The sequence below is a fragment of the Phocoena sinus genome, chromosome 14, assembly GCF_008692025.1.
Source record: "Phocoena sinus isolate mPhoSin1 chromosome 14, mPhoSin1.pri, whole genome shotgun sequence".
NCBI classification, from domain to species: domain Eukaryota; kingdom Metazoa; phylum Chordata; class Mammalia; order Artiodactyla; family Phocoenidae; genus Phocoena; species Phocoena sinus.
This window is the reverse complement of record NC_045776.1, coordinates 89,358,512-89,373,081: the sequence shown is the minus strand read 5'-3', so window position 1 is coordinate 89,373,081 and position 14,570 is coordinate 89,358,512. Positions and strand designations below refer to the sequence as shown.

The following is a 14,570-nucleotide window of genomic DNA, read 5'->3' as shown; positions in this document are numbered from 1 at the left end:
CTCTTGCTGTGGAGCACAGGCTCTAGGCACTGAGACTTCAGTAGTTGTGGCATGTGGGCTCAGTAGTTGTGGCTCGTGGGCTCTAGAGCGCAGGTTCAGTAGTTGTGATGCACGGGCTTAGTTGCTCCGCAGCACGTGGGATCTTCCCGCACCAGGGCTCAAACCCACGTCCCCTGCATTGGCAGGCGGATTCCTAACCACTGCACCACCAGGGAAGCCTGCCCCTGTTTTCATTAGCCAGGGCAGATATGTGATGAGCCGTGCTTCCGAGAAGCGAGGTTTACCTGGGCTAACGCTCCTCACACCAGCGTCACCTGACTCCCCTCCCCCAAGTGCCCATGGCCCTTCGCACACCACATTGCCCAGGTGGCTAGGCTGTCCATTCCAGGGTCCTTGGATTTGTACTGTCACTAGGAAACTTCCATTTGCAGACTCCGGTGTTCACCTTCCAGACTGAGGTACTTCATACACTGACCTGTATATAATCTTTCCTCTTAAAAGTAAGTTGTGGGCTTCCCTGGTGGCGCAGTGGTTGAGAGTCCGCCTGCCGACGCAGGGGATGCGGGTTCGTGCCCCGGTCCAGGAAGATCCCACATGCCGCGGAGCGGCTGGACCCGTGAGCCATGGCCGCTGAGCCTGCGTGTCCGGAGCCTGTGCTCCGCGATGGGAGAGGCTGCAACAGTGAGAGGCCCGCGTACTGCAAAAAAAAAAGAAAAGAAAAGAAAGTTGTAACTATCGATAGTTAGTTCCCTGAAACTATAAAAACGTTAGGATTAGATTCAGCTGCATGAAATACCGAAAGCACAAATATTTATTTTCCTGTCATGTGATGGGAAGGTAACTCAAGGCCCTTGGGGTGACAGCTCTGCAGTGTCTCCCTCGGGGCCTCCTGGGTCAGCTCTGATCCTCAGCCCAGCCCAGGCCTTGCCAGGGTCCCTCCTGGCCTCACCGGGACGCAGCCACGGCCCCTTAGCTCCAGGGCAGGTGGGCATGTTGCCCGCGCTGGGTTGGTGGGGGAGGGCTGCCTGGTGACATGGATGCCTAGCGCAGCCCAACACACTTCTGCTCTAGGCAGAAGATTTTCGCCGACTCTGGAAAACCCCGCCTCGAGAGAAAGCGGGCTTCTTCCACAGCGTCAGGAAGTCTGATCCGGAGAGAGGCATCGAGAGAGTGGGAAGGTACTTAAAGGGCACAGAGTGACAGAGGGCCGAGTGCTGGTGTCACCTCGCATGCTGTGCCCTCGTGTGCTGACTGGGGCTTTCAAAACAGCAGTTCCCAGAAAGCGTTGACTGGAGACTTTTAAGGCCTTTTCACTAAGGTCTAATTCCTTGCGAACGTGCCCCCTGCAGCTTGTGCAGCAAAAGTCTCCGTTAAAACAGTCCCTCCCGGGGGTGGGGTGGCCGAGGGGCATGACAGTGTGTGGGAGAAGGTGCCGCGCAGCCAGGGAGAAGATCAAACACAAGAGGGGGGCGTGGCCAGAAGCTGCTAGTGAAAGAAGCCCCTGAAAAGTGTGTTTTCCACAGTTCAGAAGCTTATTTACAGTGTGAGCAAATAAAGCTTAATTGAATCATTTTAGAACTTTTTCTCAAAATATGTGCCCAGCTTTAGGTTTATGACTTGAAAGTGAAAAGGACCTCTAAATGTTCACGTCTGGCCCAAACCCGAATCATCTCCGACTTTGTACGGTTTCATGAGAACCGAAATGTCCTCTGTTAGTGGAGTTTTACCGTTTGCCCTCTTTTTGATGGCTCGTGAGTGTCGGTGTGAGCGCTACACTTCGGCTGGCGTCTCCTTTCTCCCCGTGACCCTGGCTTGCTCTGTAACAGGGTCTTACCCAGTGAGGGAGCGCTGCTTCAGGAAGTGGAGTGCACTAATTCAGCCCCAAATTTAGGATAAGGTGGAATTGTAGCCACGGTTGCAGGTGCCGTTTTGGCACTTCCAGTGTCAAATGGCCCTTTTCTGTTTAGTTAGTTCTGTGAGTTTTTCTTCTGGTCTCACAACTGGTTAATTTGCTTTATTCTTACAGGCAGCTGGCTCATGAGCTGGGGTATCCCTGGGTCGAATACTGGGACTTTCTGGGCTGTTTTGTTGATCTGTCTTCCCAGGCGGGCCTGCAAAAACTAGAAGAATATCTCACCCAGCAGGAAGTGGGCAAAAAGCCCCAGCAAGACATGGGAGAAAATGCAGCCTGTCTGCAGGAGGACGCCTCAGCCCTCGGTAAGAACATGCAGTGTGTCCGCGGCTGGCGGGACTGGCAGCCCGTCCTGTGGCCGCATCCGTGGCAACCAGCCGGCTTCCTTCTCCTTTTCCTGCCTGTGAGGGGGAACAGCTGGGCCTGGAGCCTGGCATTCTGTCTGCGGGCTCCTGCTTGCCTTTCCCAAGGCATGTTGCAAGTGGTTTTCTGTCGTGGAATCTGAGGAGGGAGGAGGCTTGGAATGCAGGAGTGACTCATCGCAGGGTTTGCGCTGTGCGGGGTGACACCCCACAGCCCCCATCCATACCGTCTCTCCCTCACAGGCCGTCACGGGAAGTGCAGCAATTCCATCTCCGTGAGGGCGTTTCTAGATGAAGATGATGACATGAGCTTGGAAGAGATCAAAAACCGGCAAAACACAGCCCGAAACAACACCCAGCCCACGGTGGCTGCTTTTGGAGACTCGGGGTGTGACATCCTTCCCTTGGAGCAGAAGACAGACCTCATAGAAGCCTCAGCCCCGACCAGTCCCCGCAGCAGCAAAAATGGGTTTTGCAGCCCCCCGAGTGACAGCAAGACCCTGGGTGGGAAGAGGCCAAAGGCCCCAAGTGGGGAGGATGCCTTCCTGTCACCTGTCTCCGGCTTGACTGTGGAGTTTGATAAACTGAATTTGCAGAATCTACAAAGTAGCTTTTCTAATAAGACACCCCGTCCAACTGTGAAAACTAGAGATAAGAGGATCCTGACATCAAGCGTGAACACAGCAGAAAGTGACACGTTAGGACCTCTTGCTGCTGACAAACTCGGGAATGACCAAGGAAGGACAGAGCACGGAATGTCAGCTGGAATGGCTGACATGTGCCTGGACCCCGACAGTCCCACACAAGAGGCCCGTCACCGTGGCAGTTCTGAGCCCTCGGGGGTCCCTGCCTCGAAGGAGTCCGTCCAGAGCCTCTTCCTTTTTGGGTATGAGTCGGGAAGCACACACACGTCGAGGGGCAGTGGGCATGGGTGCCACCGTGTGATTCCCGGACGGTTCCCTCCACCCTGGCCTGCCTGACGGGCACTTGTGGTTCCGTCTCCCTCGCGAGTCTGTATGGCTCCTCGGGTGTCCTCCAGGCCGGTGGGAGACAGCGGTCTCCTTGCTCACTCGTCCTTGCAGCCGCTGTGCTTCCCACAATCACTGAGCTGTCCTGTGGGTTTAGTTTGTTTCTGGAAGAAAGGTCGTCTTGGGGTTGGTCTCAGTTGCCCGGCCAATGGCCCGTCCTACCTTCTGCTCCATCATCCTGGAGGGGGTACGCAGAGTGCATCTTCCCAGCAGGGCCGGGGCCGGGGTCTCCTCCCGCGGGGGGTCTCCTCCCCCGCTGCCTGGAGGTCGGCCGGACCGCCAGAGCCTGCGGTGGGGGTGCTGGGTCCTCACACACGCCTCTGTTGCTCTGCTGGTTCTGAAGGGGGCCGTGGTGCCGGGTGCGTGTGTGGTCACGGCTGTTCTGCTTCTCTCGCACCTTCTAGAGAAGAGCCGTCAAAACTGGATCGCGATGTTCTGGCGGCCCTGGAGTGTGCGGACGTGGACCCTCACCAGTACCCGGCCCTGCACAGGTGGAGGAGTGCCGTGCTGCGTTACTCGCCCGCGGACAGACAGAGGTACCCGCGGCCCAGCGGACGGTGTCGCCAGGTTCACGGGGGAGCTCCCCGCCCTGTGGCCGGGGGTGGCGGAGCAGAAGGGGTGCTGCTGGGAGCTGAGGGGGGTGGGGCGGGGCAGCCAGGGTTCCGCTCCGGTCCCGCGCCCCTCGTGCGGGACGCAGTAGTGTGAGCTCGCAGTCACGTGGGAGGCACCTCCTCCTGGAGCCCCAGCGGTCCCCCGGGTCTGTGGCCTCCGCTCTCCCCACCCCGCCGTCCCTGCTGACCGCCCGTTCTCGGTTTCCTCAGCTGGCCCAGCCCCTCGCTGAAAGGGAAGGTGAAGTCTCAGCTGCTGGACATCGGTGGCCCTCCTAGCGGCGGCAGCCCCGGGCGCTACAGCCCCGCTCGCAGGGGCCACCTCCACCGGATGGCGCGCCTGGCCCAGCTCGCCGCCTTGTAGGGCCCGTGCGCGCTGCTGGGGCTGTCAGCTTGTTCTTTGGGTTTAAAAAAAAAAAGCGAAAGGAAAAAAGGAACAAGGAAAGGTAATGTGTTTATTGCTAAAGTTTCACCCAAAGAAAGAATATCAGTCCTCATTTAGAGGGTAAAAGAATTTTAGAAGATGCAGGTGTCCTGTATAAAATGTCGCTTTCTGATACTTGGAGAGAAGTGGGTGAAAGCAAACTCAGACGCAGATTTCCCAGAAACGGTCAGTGTGGTGGCAACAGGCTCCAGTTAGCTGCCCCAGGGGCACAGGAGGGCGCCAGAGAGGCCGGGGCGCCCCGCGGGCCCCGGTCCCCCGAGAGTAGCTGCACTCACTTCAGCTCTGTTCCTAAAACACAGGTGACTTTCGTGCCTCTTCCTTTCCTGGGGAGGGTCTTTGACCTCCTGGCTCGTGACAGAAAAGCCTCTCTGCTTTGCTGGTCAGCCCCGCTGGTTAGACAGTGGCGAGGTGGGCATCCAGGAGTTGAACGAGCCTTAACGTGTTGGAGACTTGCAGCGACACTTACAGGTTAAGTCATTTAAGTGAGTGACCAGAGGATGAAACTAGCTTTTCTCTTGGAAAAAATCTAGCCGTTGGGAGCCATGCAAATAGTCACACACAGCTCCCTCACCAGCAGTCACTGGAAGGTGATTTCCTTTTCACCAGCACTTGACCTTTCACAGTGCACCTTATTTAGCTGCCAGTGCAGTGGTAATAAAATAATCTGAAAGGCGTTGCCTAGTTTCGAAATGTACCCCATATTTTAGAACACATTTCAGTTGGATTTGCTTTATGAAAGAGCATTGCGTTTTGGTACAGAAAAGAAAGGTTTACTTTGGAGGACGTATCTGATCCCAGCTCCGTTCCTTTAGTGCAGTTTGTCGCCCCTCCCCCTTGGCTGTACCTGCTGGAGGGTCTGTGCGCAGAGCTTTCTGTGCCAGGACGCTGCAGCCGAGCTGAGGGCTGTTTCTCTGGGTGTCACCGACGACTGCTCACAGCGGTGTTCTGGGGACACTGCCAGTGTTTTATCCAAAGTGAAGACTTCTAATGCTTCTGCGGAGTTCAGTGCCTTTTGTAAATCACTTTTGGTTTTCCCGAACTTACTTTTTGAGAATATACAGTGATAGGAAGTAGACGTGAGATTTTTTAGTTGTAAATATTCTGAATTTAAATTTATGTTAAAAAAAAAAAACAGAAACATTTCTTTCACACGATAACGAGAGGCAGGTCAGGAATATTGGAACCAAGATTTGGATTTTAAAATTCAAAAGGTTGTTACACCGGGTGTTTTCACTTGTGTAGCAGACGACTTAAGTTTAAGACAGAAAAATACATTCTGTTCTAAAAACCAAATGGCATTTTTAAAAGACATCTCTATTCTCAAAGAAATCAGAACACAGATGTAGTCATAGTGATGATCTGTTTTGTCTAAAATTTGACCGTGCCGTCCTATGTATTTTTGTAAATATTCAGATGGAAGCTAAAGTGATTTGCCCGTATTTTGCAGACTTCTGCTCCTATTTTCTGAAGTTTAGGCCGCCTTTGACTGTTTCTCCATTTGTTTGTATAAGTTGGCCCCGGTTCCACTGAATGCATAGTCATGTGTCCTGGGGTGATTTTGTCTTTTTAAAACTACTTAATGAAATAAATTATTTTTAAAACCATGTGGTCATCATTCTGAGCTTTCAGGAAGACCTCTCTCGCCTGAGCCCAGGCAAAGTGTCCTTTTTAGCAAACTTTGAAGCAGTGTTTTGGTTAAACAGAACATGGATCTGAGAGTGGTTTATCTGCTGTTTGGGGCCCTTTCCTTCCTAACAACACGGTTGTGAAAAACCTTGGCATCAGTTCAACTATCGAATATTTTATAACTGCCCTGGGAAATGGGGAGCCTTTTTCTGTGACATTGACAGTCAGTGTGCCGTTTCTTCAGTTGGGAAGAGGTGACAGGAACCCTCTGAGCGGGGGGCGGCGGCTAAGGTGCCACGGGCTGCATGCAGGCGGCTCCGGAAGGTTCCCCGCTCCTGGATCCAGACGGACCCTCTGGGATAGTGTTTGGATGTTTCCAGAGGCAGAGGCATTTGCAGCTCAGAGGGAACAGCCGTGGGGTGACTGCCTCGTCAGGCGTCCCCAGCCGGGTTTGCCCCCCCAGGCTGCTGGAACCATGCAGGTCTGTGTGCGCGCAAGGCCCGCAGGGAGGGGTTTCTTACACGTGCCCTCGGCCTCCTTCCTCAGCCGTCTCAAAAGAAAGAAAATATTTTGGAACCAACAGCAACGCGGTCAGTAGGAACCACTACCGTTCCCACTGCTGTCAGCTCAGGATCCCTCCTGTCACACGGGCTCTTGGGGTGGTTTTCCACCTTGGTCACACTTAGGATGACGTTCCCGACGTTTCAGAAGTTCTCGGTCATCTGTCCTACCTCGGGGCGGTTTCCGGTGCGACCTCCCTGGGCCCCTGTAACTAACTGACCCCGTCCAAACACCACTGTCCTGCTCCTGGGCTCCTTTCCTGTTTCTAAAATGCTGCCTTGCTTCTCAAAGGTCAAGTGTAAAGGGTGGCCACGCAAGCCCGAGGGTCCAGGGGCCCAGGGCTCGGCCGCGGGGCCTCACAGCGCCTGAGGCCAGACACGTGGTGCCGCCTCTGGCTTTTCTGGTCTCAGGCGTTAGCACAGCCCCCGGATAACTTGTCTGAACTATTTCGACAGAATGGTGTGTGCTTGCTGCTTTTACTTACCGAGCTCACTGTCCTGGGTCAGGGCCTCTCACTGAGGCCCCTGGTGGGCAGACACCCTGCAAAACTGTCAGCCCGGGGCGCACAAAATACTGGGGAAGGAGCTTTCTGCTCTATCTGTCTCAGCAAGTTTGGGGCTGTTATGCTGCACAGGCTTCCTGCTTCCTTTAAAACACTCACAATTAGTACTTTGAAAAACCAGTAAAACACAATTTCATTTTGTAGGTATTTCCAAAATTGACAGAAATGGATCGAATATCCCAATTAGTTGCACTGATTGCAAAAATGTCCATAACCACTTCACAGACATCGTACTTCCTCCTAAATAAACGGAGATTTGGGATGGACAGTGTTATATCTAAATATTTTAATCCACAAGCATAAAAGATTAATAGCCACAGGCAAACAAGGACTGAACTGTCAGCCAGACACTTTATTGAAACAGGGCCCCTCCTGGTCCGTCACTGCCCAGCCCCTCCCACGAGAGCAGCAGGTCGAGTCACCTCCCTCACCCGCCAAGGTGCCCCTCCTCTGTGTCGGAAAGGCCTAGCAACACACGTGAGTTCAGATCCAACAGTGTCAGGGCTGTGTGACTCGGGAGTGAGAAATGGGTTTTCAAAACAAGAACCAGATGAGGAAAATCTTCAATCGATGAAAACTTAAATGACAAAGAGTTCTAGGAAATGAAAACAGTGTAAAAAGCAGCGAAATAAGTTACGAATGGAAGAAGCGCTGGCGCCCACCTCCTCCTGCCTGACGGGCTCTGCTGACGGACAGCTCGCTGCGGCGTCTGCCGCGGCCCCTGTGGGGACGGCATCTGGGGGCCTCATCCAGTCCCTGAAACAGGCCTGCTCGTTCCTGTTCCTGAAACAGGCTCATCCTGGTGGACGAGAGTGAGGCAAAGACACTGCAAGAGACGAAGCTGATCTGACCTGAGTGCTTCCCTTCTGCATCCTGGGCCAGAAGCTCAGCGCTGCAGCACTGCTTCGTGGATCCTCCTTCTCTCCGGCTGCTGCGCCCTGGAGCCCTGGCCCTGCGGCGCGGCCTGTGGGGGGGGCAGGGGAGGAGCCCGCGGTCTCGGTGGCACCCACACCAGGCCGGCATGGGGCTGAGGAGGAGAGCGGGGCCTCGAGGTGGCCCTCAGGAGCGAGAGATCTTGTCAGGAGGCATGAATCCCGTGTCCCCGAGGGTCCTGAGAGCCACTCGGCCATCTGGCCGGACTACCAGGTGGGTAATGCTGCCGTTGTTGAGGGAAAGGCGGAGCCAGCCTTCTGGAGGGAACTGCAGCGCCCTGGAGGAGAGAGCACAGGCTGGGAAGGGGCCCACCTCAGATGACAAGGCCTCAGGGGACTTCCCTGGGGCTGGGGCCAACACCTGCAAGTCCCTCCCATTTTCAAATGGGGTTTCTCAGAGGAAGGAACTGTCGGGTGGATGCCAACCCATCAATCAAACAAGGGGGAGGTAACAGCCCAGCCCCTCTGGGACGGGGGGACCAACCCAACTCGAGGCTTGCACGTGAGTCACAAACACACTAGTTAACAAATGCGTGCAACTGAGTGTGTTCTTCCAGTGTCACCAAAAGGGGACGGGGGCAGCCCACAACCCCGGAGCATTTCCATGCTCTTAATGCTTCTTAGGCACAGTTGGTATTTGCTGAAGAGCCCAGCAGGACTATGGCCTCCGTCCGAGCCACCGGACCCCTTTATGCCCCAGGACACTGGGGTGAACAAGCGGCATCCCTGTGGCTCACCATCAACTGGCACTCCCTCTGTTGAGAGTTTTGCCGACTTGAAGGATTAACTACCTACACGCTGATTTTTCAAGGCTCAGCGTCACCCTCACCGCTTTCAAAACTGCCCTAAGTTAGGGAGCAGAGCGCCCTCACGTGTCCCGGGGGCACAGGCCACTCCCGGCCCTGACGTCTCCGGCCGGCCCTCAGCACTGGGGTCAGTGCTGTCCCGGGATATGGCAGGACGCGTGTTCACACAGCCCCGAAGTCGCCCTGAGCGGCACACAGGCTCGGGCTGCCCCCGAAGCCCAGCCCCTCCTCCCAGCAGCTCTCAACCCGGCCGGGACCTGGCGCCGCAGCCTGCTCCCCCGGCGCAGGGCTGCTCGCCTCGGGCCACGCGGGCGGCTTCTGAGGGCAAGCGAACGGGCCCTCGTGAGAAGGGGGACCCCCTCAGCTCCTGAAGCACCTGCGGAGCACCTTCAATGGCCCCAGGGGAGGCTGGGTCCCCACTTGCACTAAGTGGGATGTGGTCAAACACGCGAGCACCCAGCTGGCCTTCCCAGGTCCAGGGCCCTCCGTGACTCTGCCTGGGGCTCAGCGCAGGCATCACTGTGAGGGCCCTGGACCTCTGGTGCCAGGACGAAGGGACCTGGTTGCCCCACGGACACAGGAGCCCCGCAGGAGCAGCTGAAGCTGCCAGGGACTAAGGCGCTTACGGGTTATCACCCTGCACAAAACAGACCCGTGGGTCCTTTGTCACACACATTCCAATTAACAAACAAAGGGACATATGAAACCGTTAAGCAAACACCACGTGCAACCACGGGGGCAGGAGCCATCGACAGGTGCTGAAACCAGTTGGGGGACCTCAGGGAAACGGGGGCTCGCGTTGCCTCCTACAAAGTGGGACTTCGCAGCGGGAATGGCAGCGCACAGCGCCTAAACCAAGCGACCACGTCAGCATCGCCCGGGAAAGGCCGCCCACGGGGGCCACCTCAGTCTGGCCTGTTCCCAGCAAAAACATGCAGTCGTTAGAAAGCCGTTCTACCAGACCACCGGCTGGGCCTGGCGGGCACCATCAGACAAGAGGAGGGGGAGCCGCGCCTGGGGCACAGGCCGGCGGGGGAGGGGGGAGGCGGGGCGGTGATGGGTGGGGCACAGGCGGGGGGGCGGGGCGGGAGGCGGGGTCGTGCAGTGCTAGGGGCACAGGCCGGCGGGGGGAGGGGGGAGGCGGGGCGGTGATGGGTGGGGCACAGGCGGGGGGCGGGGCCCTGCCTGCTAGGGGCACAGGCCGGCGGGGGGGGGGGGGGGGGGGGGGGGGAGGGGGGAGGCCGGGCCGCGGCGCCCGCTGGGGCCTCACCTGCACACGATATAGCGGATGACGTTGGCGTGGCAGATGAAGATCTCGTAGCTGTCCTCCTGCTGTTTGGCGTCCGCCCGGTGGATGTAGTTCCGGAAGGCGGCCTCGATCCGCGCCCCGTCCTCATAATACTGCTGGGGGCAGAGGGAGGGATCGTCCGTATGGAGGCAGTGCGCGGGCCCGCCGCCGGGAGCCCAGGGGCCGCCGGGAGCCCAGGGGTGGAGTGGAGGCCGCTCCCGGGGAAGGCCACCCGGGGGGAGTTTTTACCACAGCCTCCGGCTTCCAGTGAGACACGGGGGGGTCAGGCTCGATGGGGGCGCCTTCCCTCAGCAGGTCTGTGCTGACCTTGCAGACGCCTGCGGAGAGACACAGGACTCAGGGCCCCTTCAGGAGCAGCCGGCCCGGGGGCGCCTGGCACTCACCTGGCAGGTGTTTGCTGATGATGTCAGTGGTTTCTATTGCACGGGTCATGGAGGAATGGACGATTTTATTAAACTTCAACCCCAAGCTTGCAAGTCGGAGACCGGTTAGTTCAGCCTGCTCACGACCTTGAAGGTGGAATACACTGGAGAATTACACGTCGCCGGAGTCCCTGTTTGTTTACTTCACAAATACTTCAGTCCTTACCAAGCACCACTAGGTTTGGGGGACAAGACGGGCAGCCCCTCCCGGGGCTCAGGCCTAAGGAAGGGGCCAGGATTTCAACAGGTAAAATCAATGAGACAAACCAGCCACCTTCAGCCCCATAAAGAAGAAACATTGAAGACAACGGCCATGGTGGAGGCTGGCTGAAGTTTGGGTGGGGTCCTGTTTACTATTTCTGGGTCCCCCACACCATTCCTACTCAATTTTGTCCAAAGATTGGGTGTCAGTGCGCCAGTGACCACCTGCCGCTCAATCAGCACCACCAGGTGTTAACACGTGAGGACGGACAGCCTCGGCACTGCTGCAGCCTGGGTGCAAATACAAATGCTTTTCCTCAAATGTATCTTAGAATCCAGTCGAAATGCCCTTGGAAAGTCAGTTTCAGCTGGATGCGTGACACCACAGATGCAGCTTTACTTCCACCCGGGTCTGAGGACAGGCCAGCAAGCCCCTTCACACAAGTGGGTGCTATCTCATTCAACAGAGAGATTTTTTAAAATGTAAACTCTTATCTCCAACCTCCCTGCGTTTCCTTGCTAGGAATTTCTCCTACAGACAACATGAGCACAAAGACCGAGGCGCGGGGCAGCTGAGACCCCCCACCGTTTATGAGGAAGGCTCTCCAGCAACTAGGTCAAGCCAGAAGGAGCACAGGGCGGGGCCGCCTCAGAGAGCCTCGTGCCTGCGGGCAGGATCCACCTTAACGAGGACGTTTTCAAAGCCTGTGTCAGATTTGGCTGATTATTACTAATAATGACAAGGCTCGCATCTGGGTCGAGAACACCTGACACCCGTCCAAAGAGGCCCAGCGCCCCAAGGGCACCTTCAAGGAGGCCCAGCCACGTACCCAGGGGCGTCAGCGTGCGGTCCTTCTCCAGGGAGGCGTCCACGTGGTACTGGGAGTGCCTGATGAGGAAGATGTGCCGTGTGGCCTTGGCCTTGTAGTGGTCCAGCCTGGACGCCAGCTCTTCTTCTCCGGGCTCCAGGCTCCTCTTCCGCAGGTTGACCAGGGACAGTGGTTCTCTCCTGATGCAGAAATACGAGACGGTGTGTCCTGTGCCCCTGCTCACAAGTCACCCCCAGTCTTTCTGACAGAGGGGCTTCCTGGGTCGGTGAGGCACAGGGGAGGAGCCAGCGCCGCCCCTTCTCTTGGCGCCAGGCCCGCCCTGGGCGGCTGGATGTGAACAGGACAGACAGGCGAAGCTACTGTGCTGCCCACGTCCTTGTGAGGAGATTGACAGTCACAGCAAGGGGACCAGGGACGCGGAGAAGAGGAAGGAGTGTCTGTGGAAGGGCAGGTGGGAAATGCCCACAGGGTGGCCTCACTGACGGGGACGCTGTGCTGCCCAACAGTAGCCACTGACCACGTGGCTACTTAAATTCAAAATCATGAAAATTAAATACAATTAAAACTCCATTTCCCCAATCACACTAAACACATTTTCAATGCTTAGTAGCACATGGGACAGTGGGCATCACATCGGACAGTGAGGAAAATGCTCCCGTTACCACGGAAACCCCCTGCATGGCCCTGCTGGAATGCTGGGAGGGAGCTGCAGCAGAAAAGATGCTGAGACACCAGCAAGTCTGGTGAAGACAGGCACTCTGACGGCTCATTGGCCTCAAGCTAACAGAAATTACATGCCTGTGAGACCGGCAGAGCTGGGAAAAGAATGTACTCAGCTGAGGCAGTGCTGGAAGAATAAGTTTTGAGGGGAATAATGGTGAATTCACGGGTTCTGCTTGGGCCGTGCGAACCTGGGTTACCTGGGGTGCCTGTAACATGGCCAGGCCAAGATGCCACACTGGCGGTCACGTGGGAGCTGGGGCTGAGCCAGAGAAGACATCTGGGACCTACAGGCACAGATGCAGGAAGCCTGGCTCCTCAGAAAGAGGCTGGAGATTTCACTGGATGAGGCCCTGGAACTTTCTAGCATGGACACCACCCCCCTCACCGCCCCATAAATCTAGACTTGGCAAGCAAATACAGCATGTTGGCCTCATACAAGGCTGGAGTCCGGCTCTACCTCAAGTCAGTCCTTTAACCTCAGAGTGACTCTGTTTCCTTAAAAAGACCCAAGAAATTCACAAGATTGTACTGATGTTTGAAAAAAGAGAATACGACCCCAGTCTTATCCCAATTGAGGAACATTCTATAAAATCCCTGATCAGCCCACTCAACTGTCAAAGTCATCAAAACAAGTCAAGTCTGAGAAACCGTCACAGCCTGACTGTCCTGTGGGATACGGAAGACACAACGGACAACGTAAAAACTGAGGAAATTTCAATAAAGTACGGACGTCAGTTAAAAATATCGTATCTTGGGCTTCCCTGGTGGTGTAGTGGTTGAGAGTCTGCCTGCCGATGCAGGGGACGCGGGTTCGTGCCCCGGTCTGGGAGGATCTCACATGCCGTGGAGCGGCTGGGTCCGTGAGCCATGGCCGCTGAGCCTGCGCGTTCGGAGCCTGTGCTCCACAACAGTGAGAGCCCCGCCTACCGCAAAAAAAAGAAAAAAAAAAAAAAAATATATCGTATCTATACTGGTTCACTGATTGTGACAAGTGTCCCATATTAGTGTGAGGTGTTAACAACAGAGGGAATTAAGTGTGGAGTATACAGGTACTCTATCATCTTTTTCTGTAAATACAAGACGATTCTAAGATAAGTTTACTTTTCAAAAATTAAAGGTTAAAAAGAATACCTATGAAGTTCCCGATACAACTAGGCCAGCAATAAATATTGGATCTGTGCCCCACACTCAAGAGTGTCAAGGAGTGAAGAGCTGGGACTGGGTAAACCATCCCACAACCCAGAGCAGGGCTGTCCAATAGAAACAGAACACCGGCAACATACGTAATTTAAAATTTCCAAGTGGCCACATTTACAAAGCAGGAAAAAACTGGTGAAATTTCAGTAACTCACTTTATTTACTCCAGCATACCAAAACTACTATCGTTTCAATACAGTATTTTAAGTTCTGCACTGCTCTGGTTTTTAAATTTAATTAACGTTAAGTAAGACTAAAAATTGCTTCCTGATCACAGGAGCCACACTCAAAAGGGCTCAATAAGAACAGTGACAGCGCGCGGCCAGGTGGGACCGGGACCCCTGGACCTCACGTTCCTACTCAAGATGGCTGCTGGTCCTGTCCCCGCGAGGCCGCCTCGCGGAGGCCCCTTCCAGGGCCCATCTCCACCTCGCCGTCTCAGCTGTATCGCAAATATGGGACCAACGTGCCGTCACCCAATCTGAGGATTCAGAAGTTGGGAAACGGAAACAAGGACAAGAGCCCTACAAAGGTCCAAGCCCTCCGTCTAGGACTAAAAACGACCACTTTGGGCTTCCCTGTGCGCCAGGCACTGTCCCTGGCATCACGGTGCTCCTTCCTCAAAACGACTCCCTGGGCAGACGAGGAAACTGGCGCTCAGAAGAGGGGTCGAAGGACGCCCCACGTCCACAGCCACCCTTGCGGCCAGAACCGAAAGAGAAACCCGCACGCAAGCCTGCCCCGCCCGCCCCTCCGCGGAACCGACCACACCGACCGGCCGGGACGGCCGGGGCCCGGGAAGGCTCCCGCCGCCGGCCCCGCACCTGTCCCAGTTGGGGTCCCAGACGCCGGGCCCGGGGCGCGCGGCCCCCGCCCACGCCGGCGGCTCGACCACGCGCGGCTCCGCGTCCCCGCCCGCGCGGGTCTTCCCCACTGCCACCGCCGAGAAGAACACCGCGGCCGAGCCCCCGGCCAGGCCGCAGGCCGCCAGCTGCAGCGCCTGCCGGAACGCCATGCCGGCCCGTCCCACGCGGGGCCGCGTCGAC

The 14,570-nt window shown here is 56.3% G+C and overlaps 2 protein-coding genes across 2 annotated transcripts in view; one reads left to right on the top strand and one right to left on the bottom strand.

The window, feature by feature from the left end:
* The window catches only part of ANKLE2 (ankyrin repeat and LEM domain containing 2), a 22,566-nt gene extending 16,607 nt beyond the window's left edge, over positions 1-5,959 (top strand). Inside the window, exons 9-13 of the mRNA XM_032654595.1 lie at positions 1,072-1,178; positions 2,027-2,217; positions 2,518-3,160; positions 3,707-3,838; positions 4,124-5,959. Coding sequence (XP_032510486.1) covers positions 1,072-1,178; positions 2,027-2,217; positions 2,518-3,160; positions 3,707-3,838; positions 4,124-4,274 — 1,224 coding nt within the window. The 3' untranslated portion in view covers positions 4,275-5,959. The remainder of the gene's footprint in view (positions 1-1,071; positions 1,179-2,026; positions 2,218-2,517; positions 3,161-3,706; positions 3,839-4,123) is intronic.
* On the bottom strand, positions 4,348-14,570 carry PGAM5 (PGAM family member 5, mitochondrial serine/threonine protein phosphatase). Its single transcript, XM_032654596.1, has 8 exons — positions 14,349-14,570; positions 12,525-12,611; positions 11,605-11,783; positions 10,535-10,660; positions 10,380-10,468; positions 10,113-10,246; positions 7,027-8,314; positions 4,348-6,531 (listed from the first exon to the last, which is right to left on the bottom strand). The coding sequence occupies exons 1-7, from the start codon at positions 14,537-14,539 to the stop codon at positions 8,164-8,166; spliced, it is 957 nt and encodes a 318-aa protein (XP_032510487.1). The 5' UTR covers positions 14,540-14,570; the 3' UTR covers positions 4,348-6,531; positions 7,027-8,163.

Bases quoted from the DNA above. Each gene is read 5' to 3' on its own strand.
- PGAM5 (XM_032654596.1), bottom strand. From the start codon at position 14,539: ATGGCGTTCCGGCAGGCGCTGCAGCTGGCGGCCTGCGGCCTGGCCGGG. The intron at 11,784-12,524 runs GTAACCCAGGTT...TTTCTGCATCAG, and splicing joins CCATGTTACAGGCACCCCAG to GAGAGAACCACTGTCCCTGG. The intron at 10,469-10,534 runs GTGAGTGCCAGG...GTCTCTCCGCAG, and splicing joins CATCAGCAAACACCTGCCAG to GCGTCTGCAAGGTCAGCACA.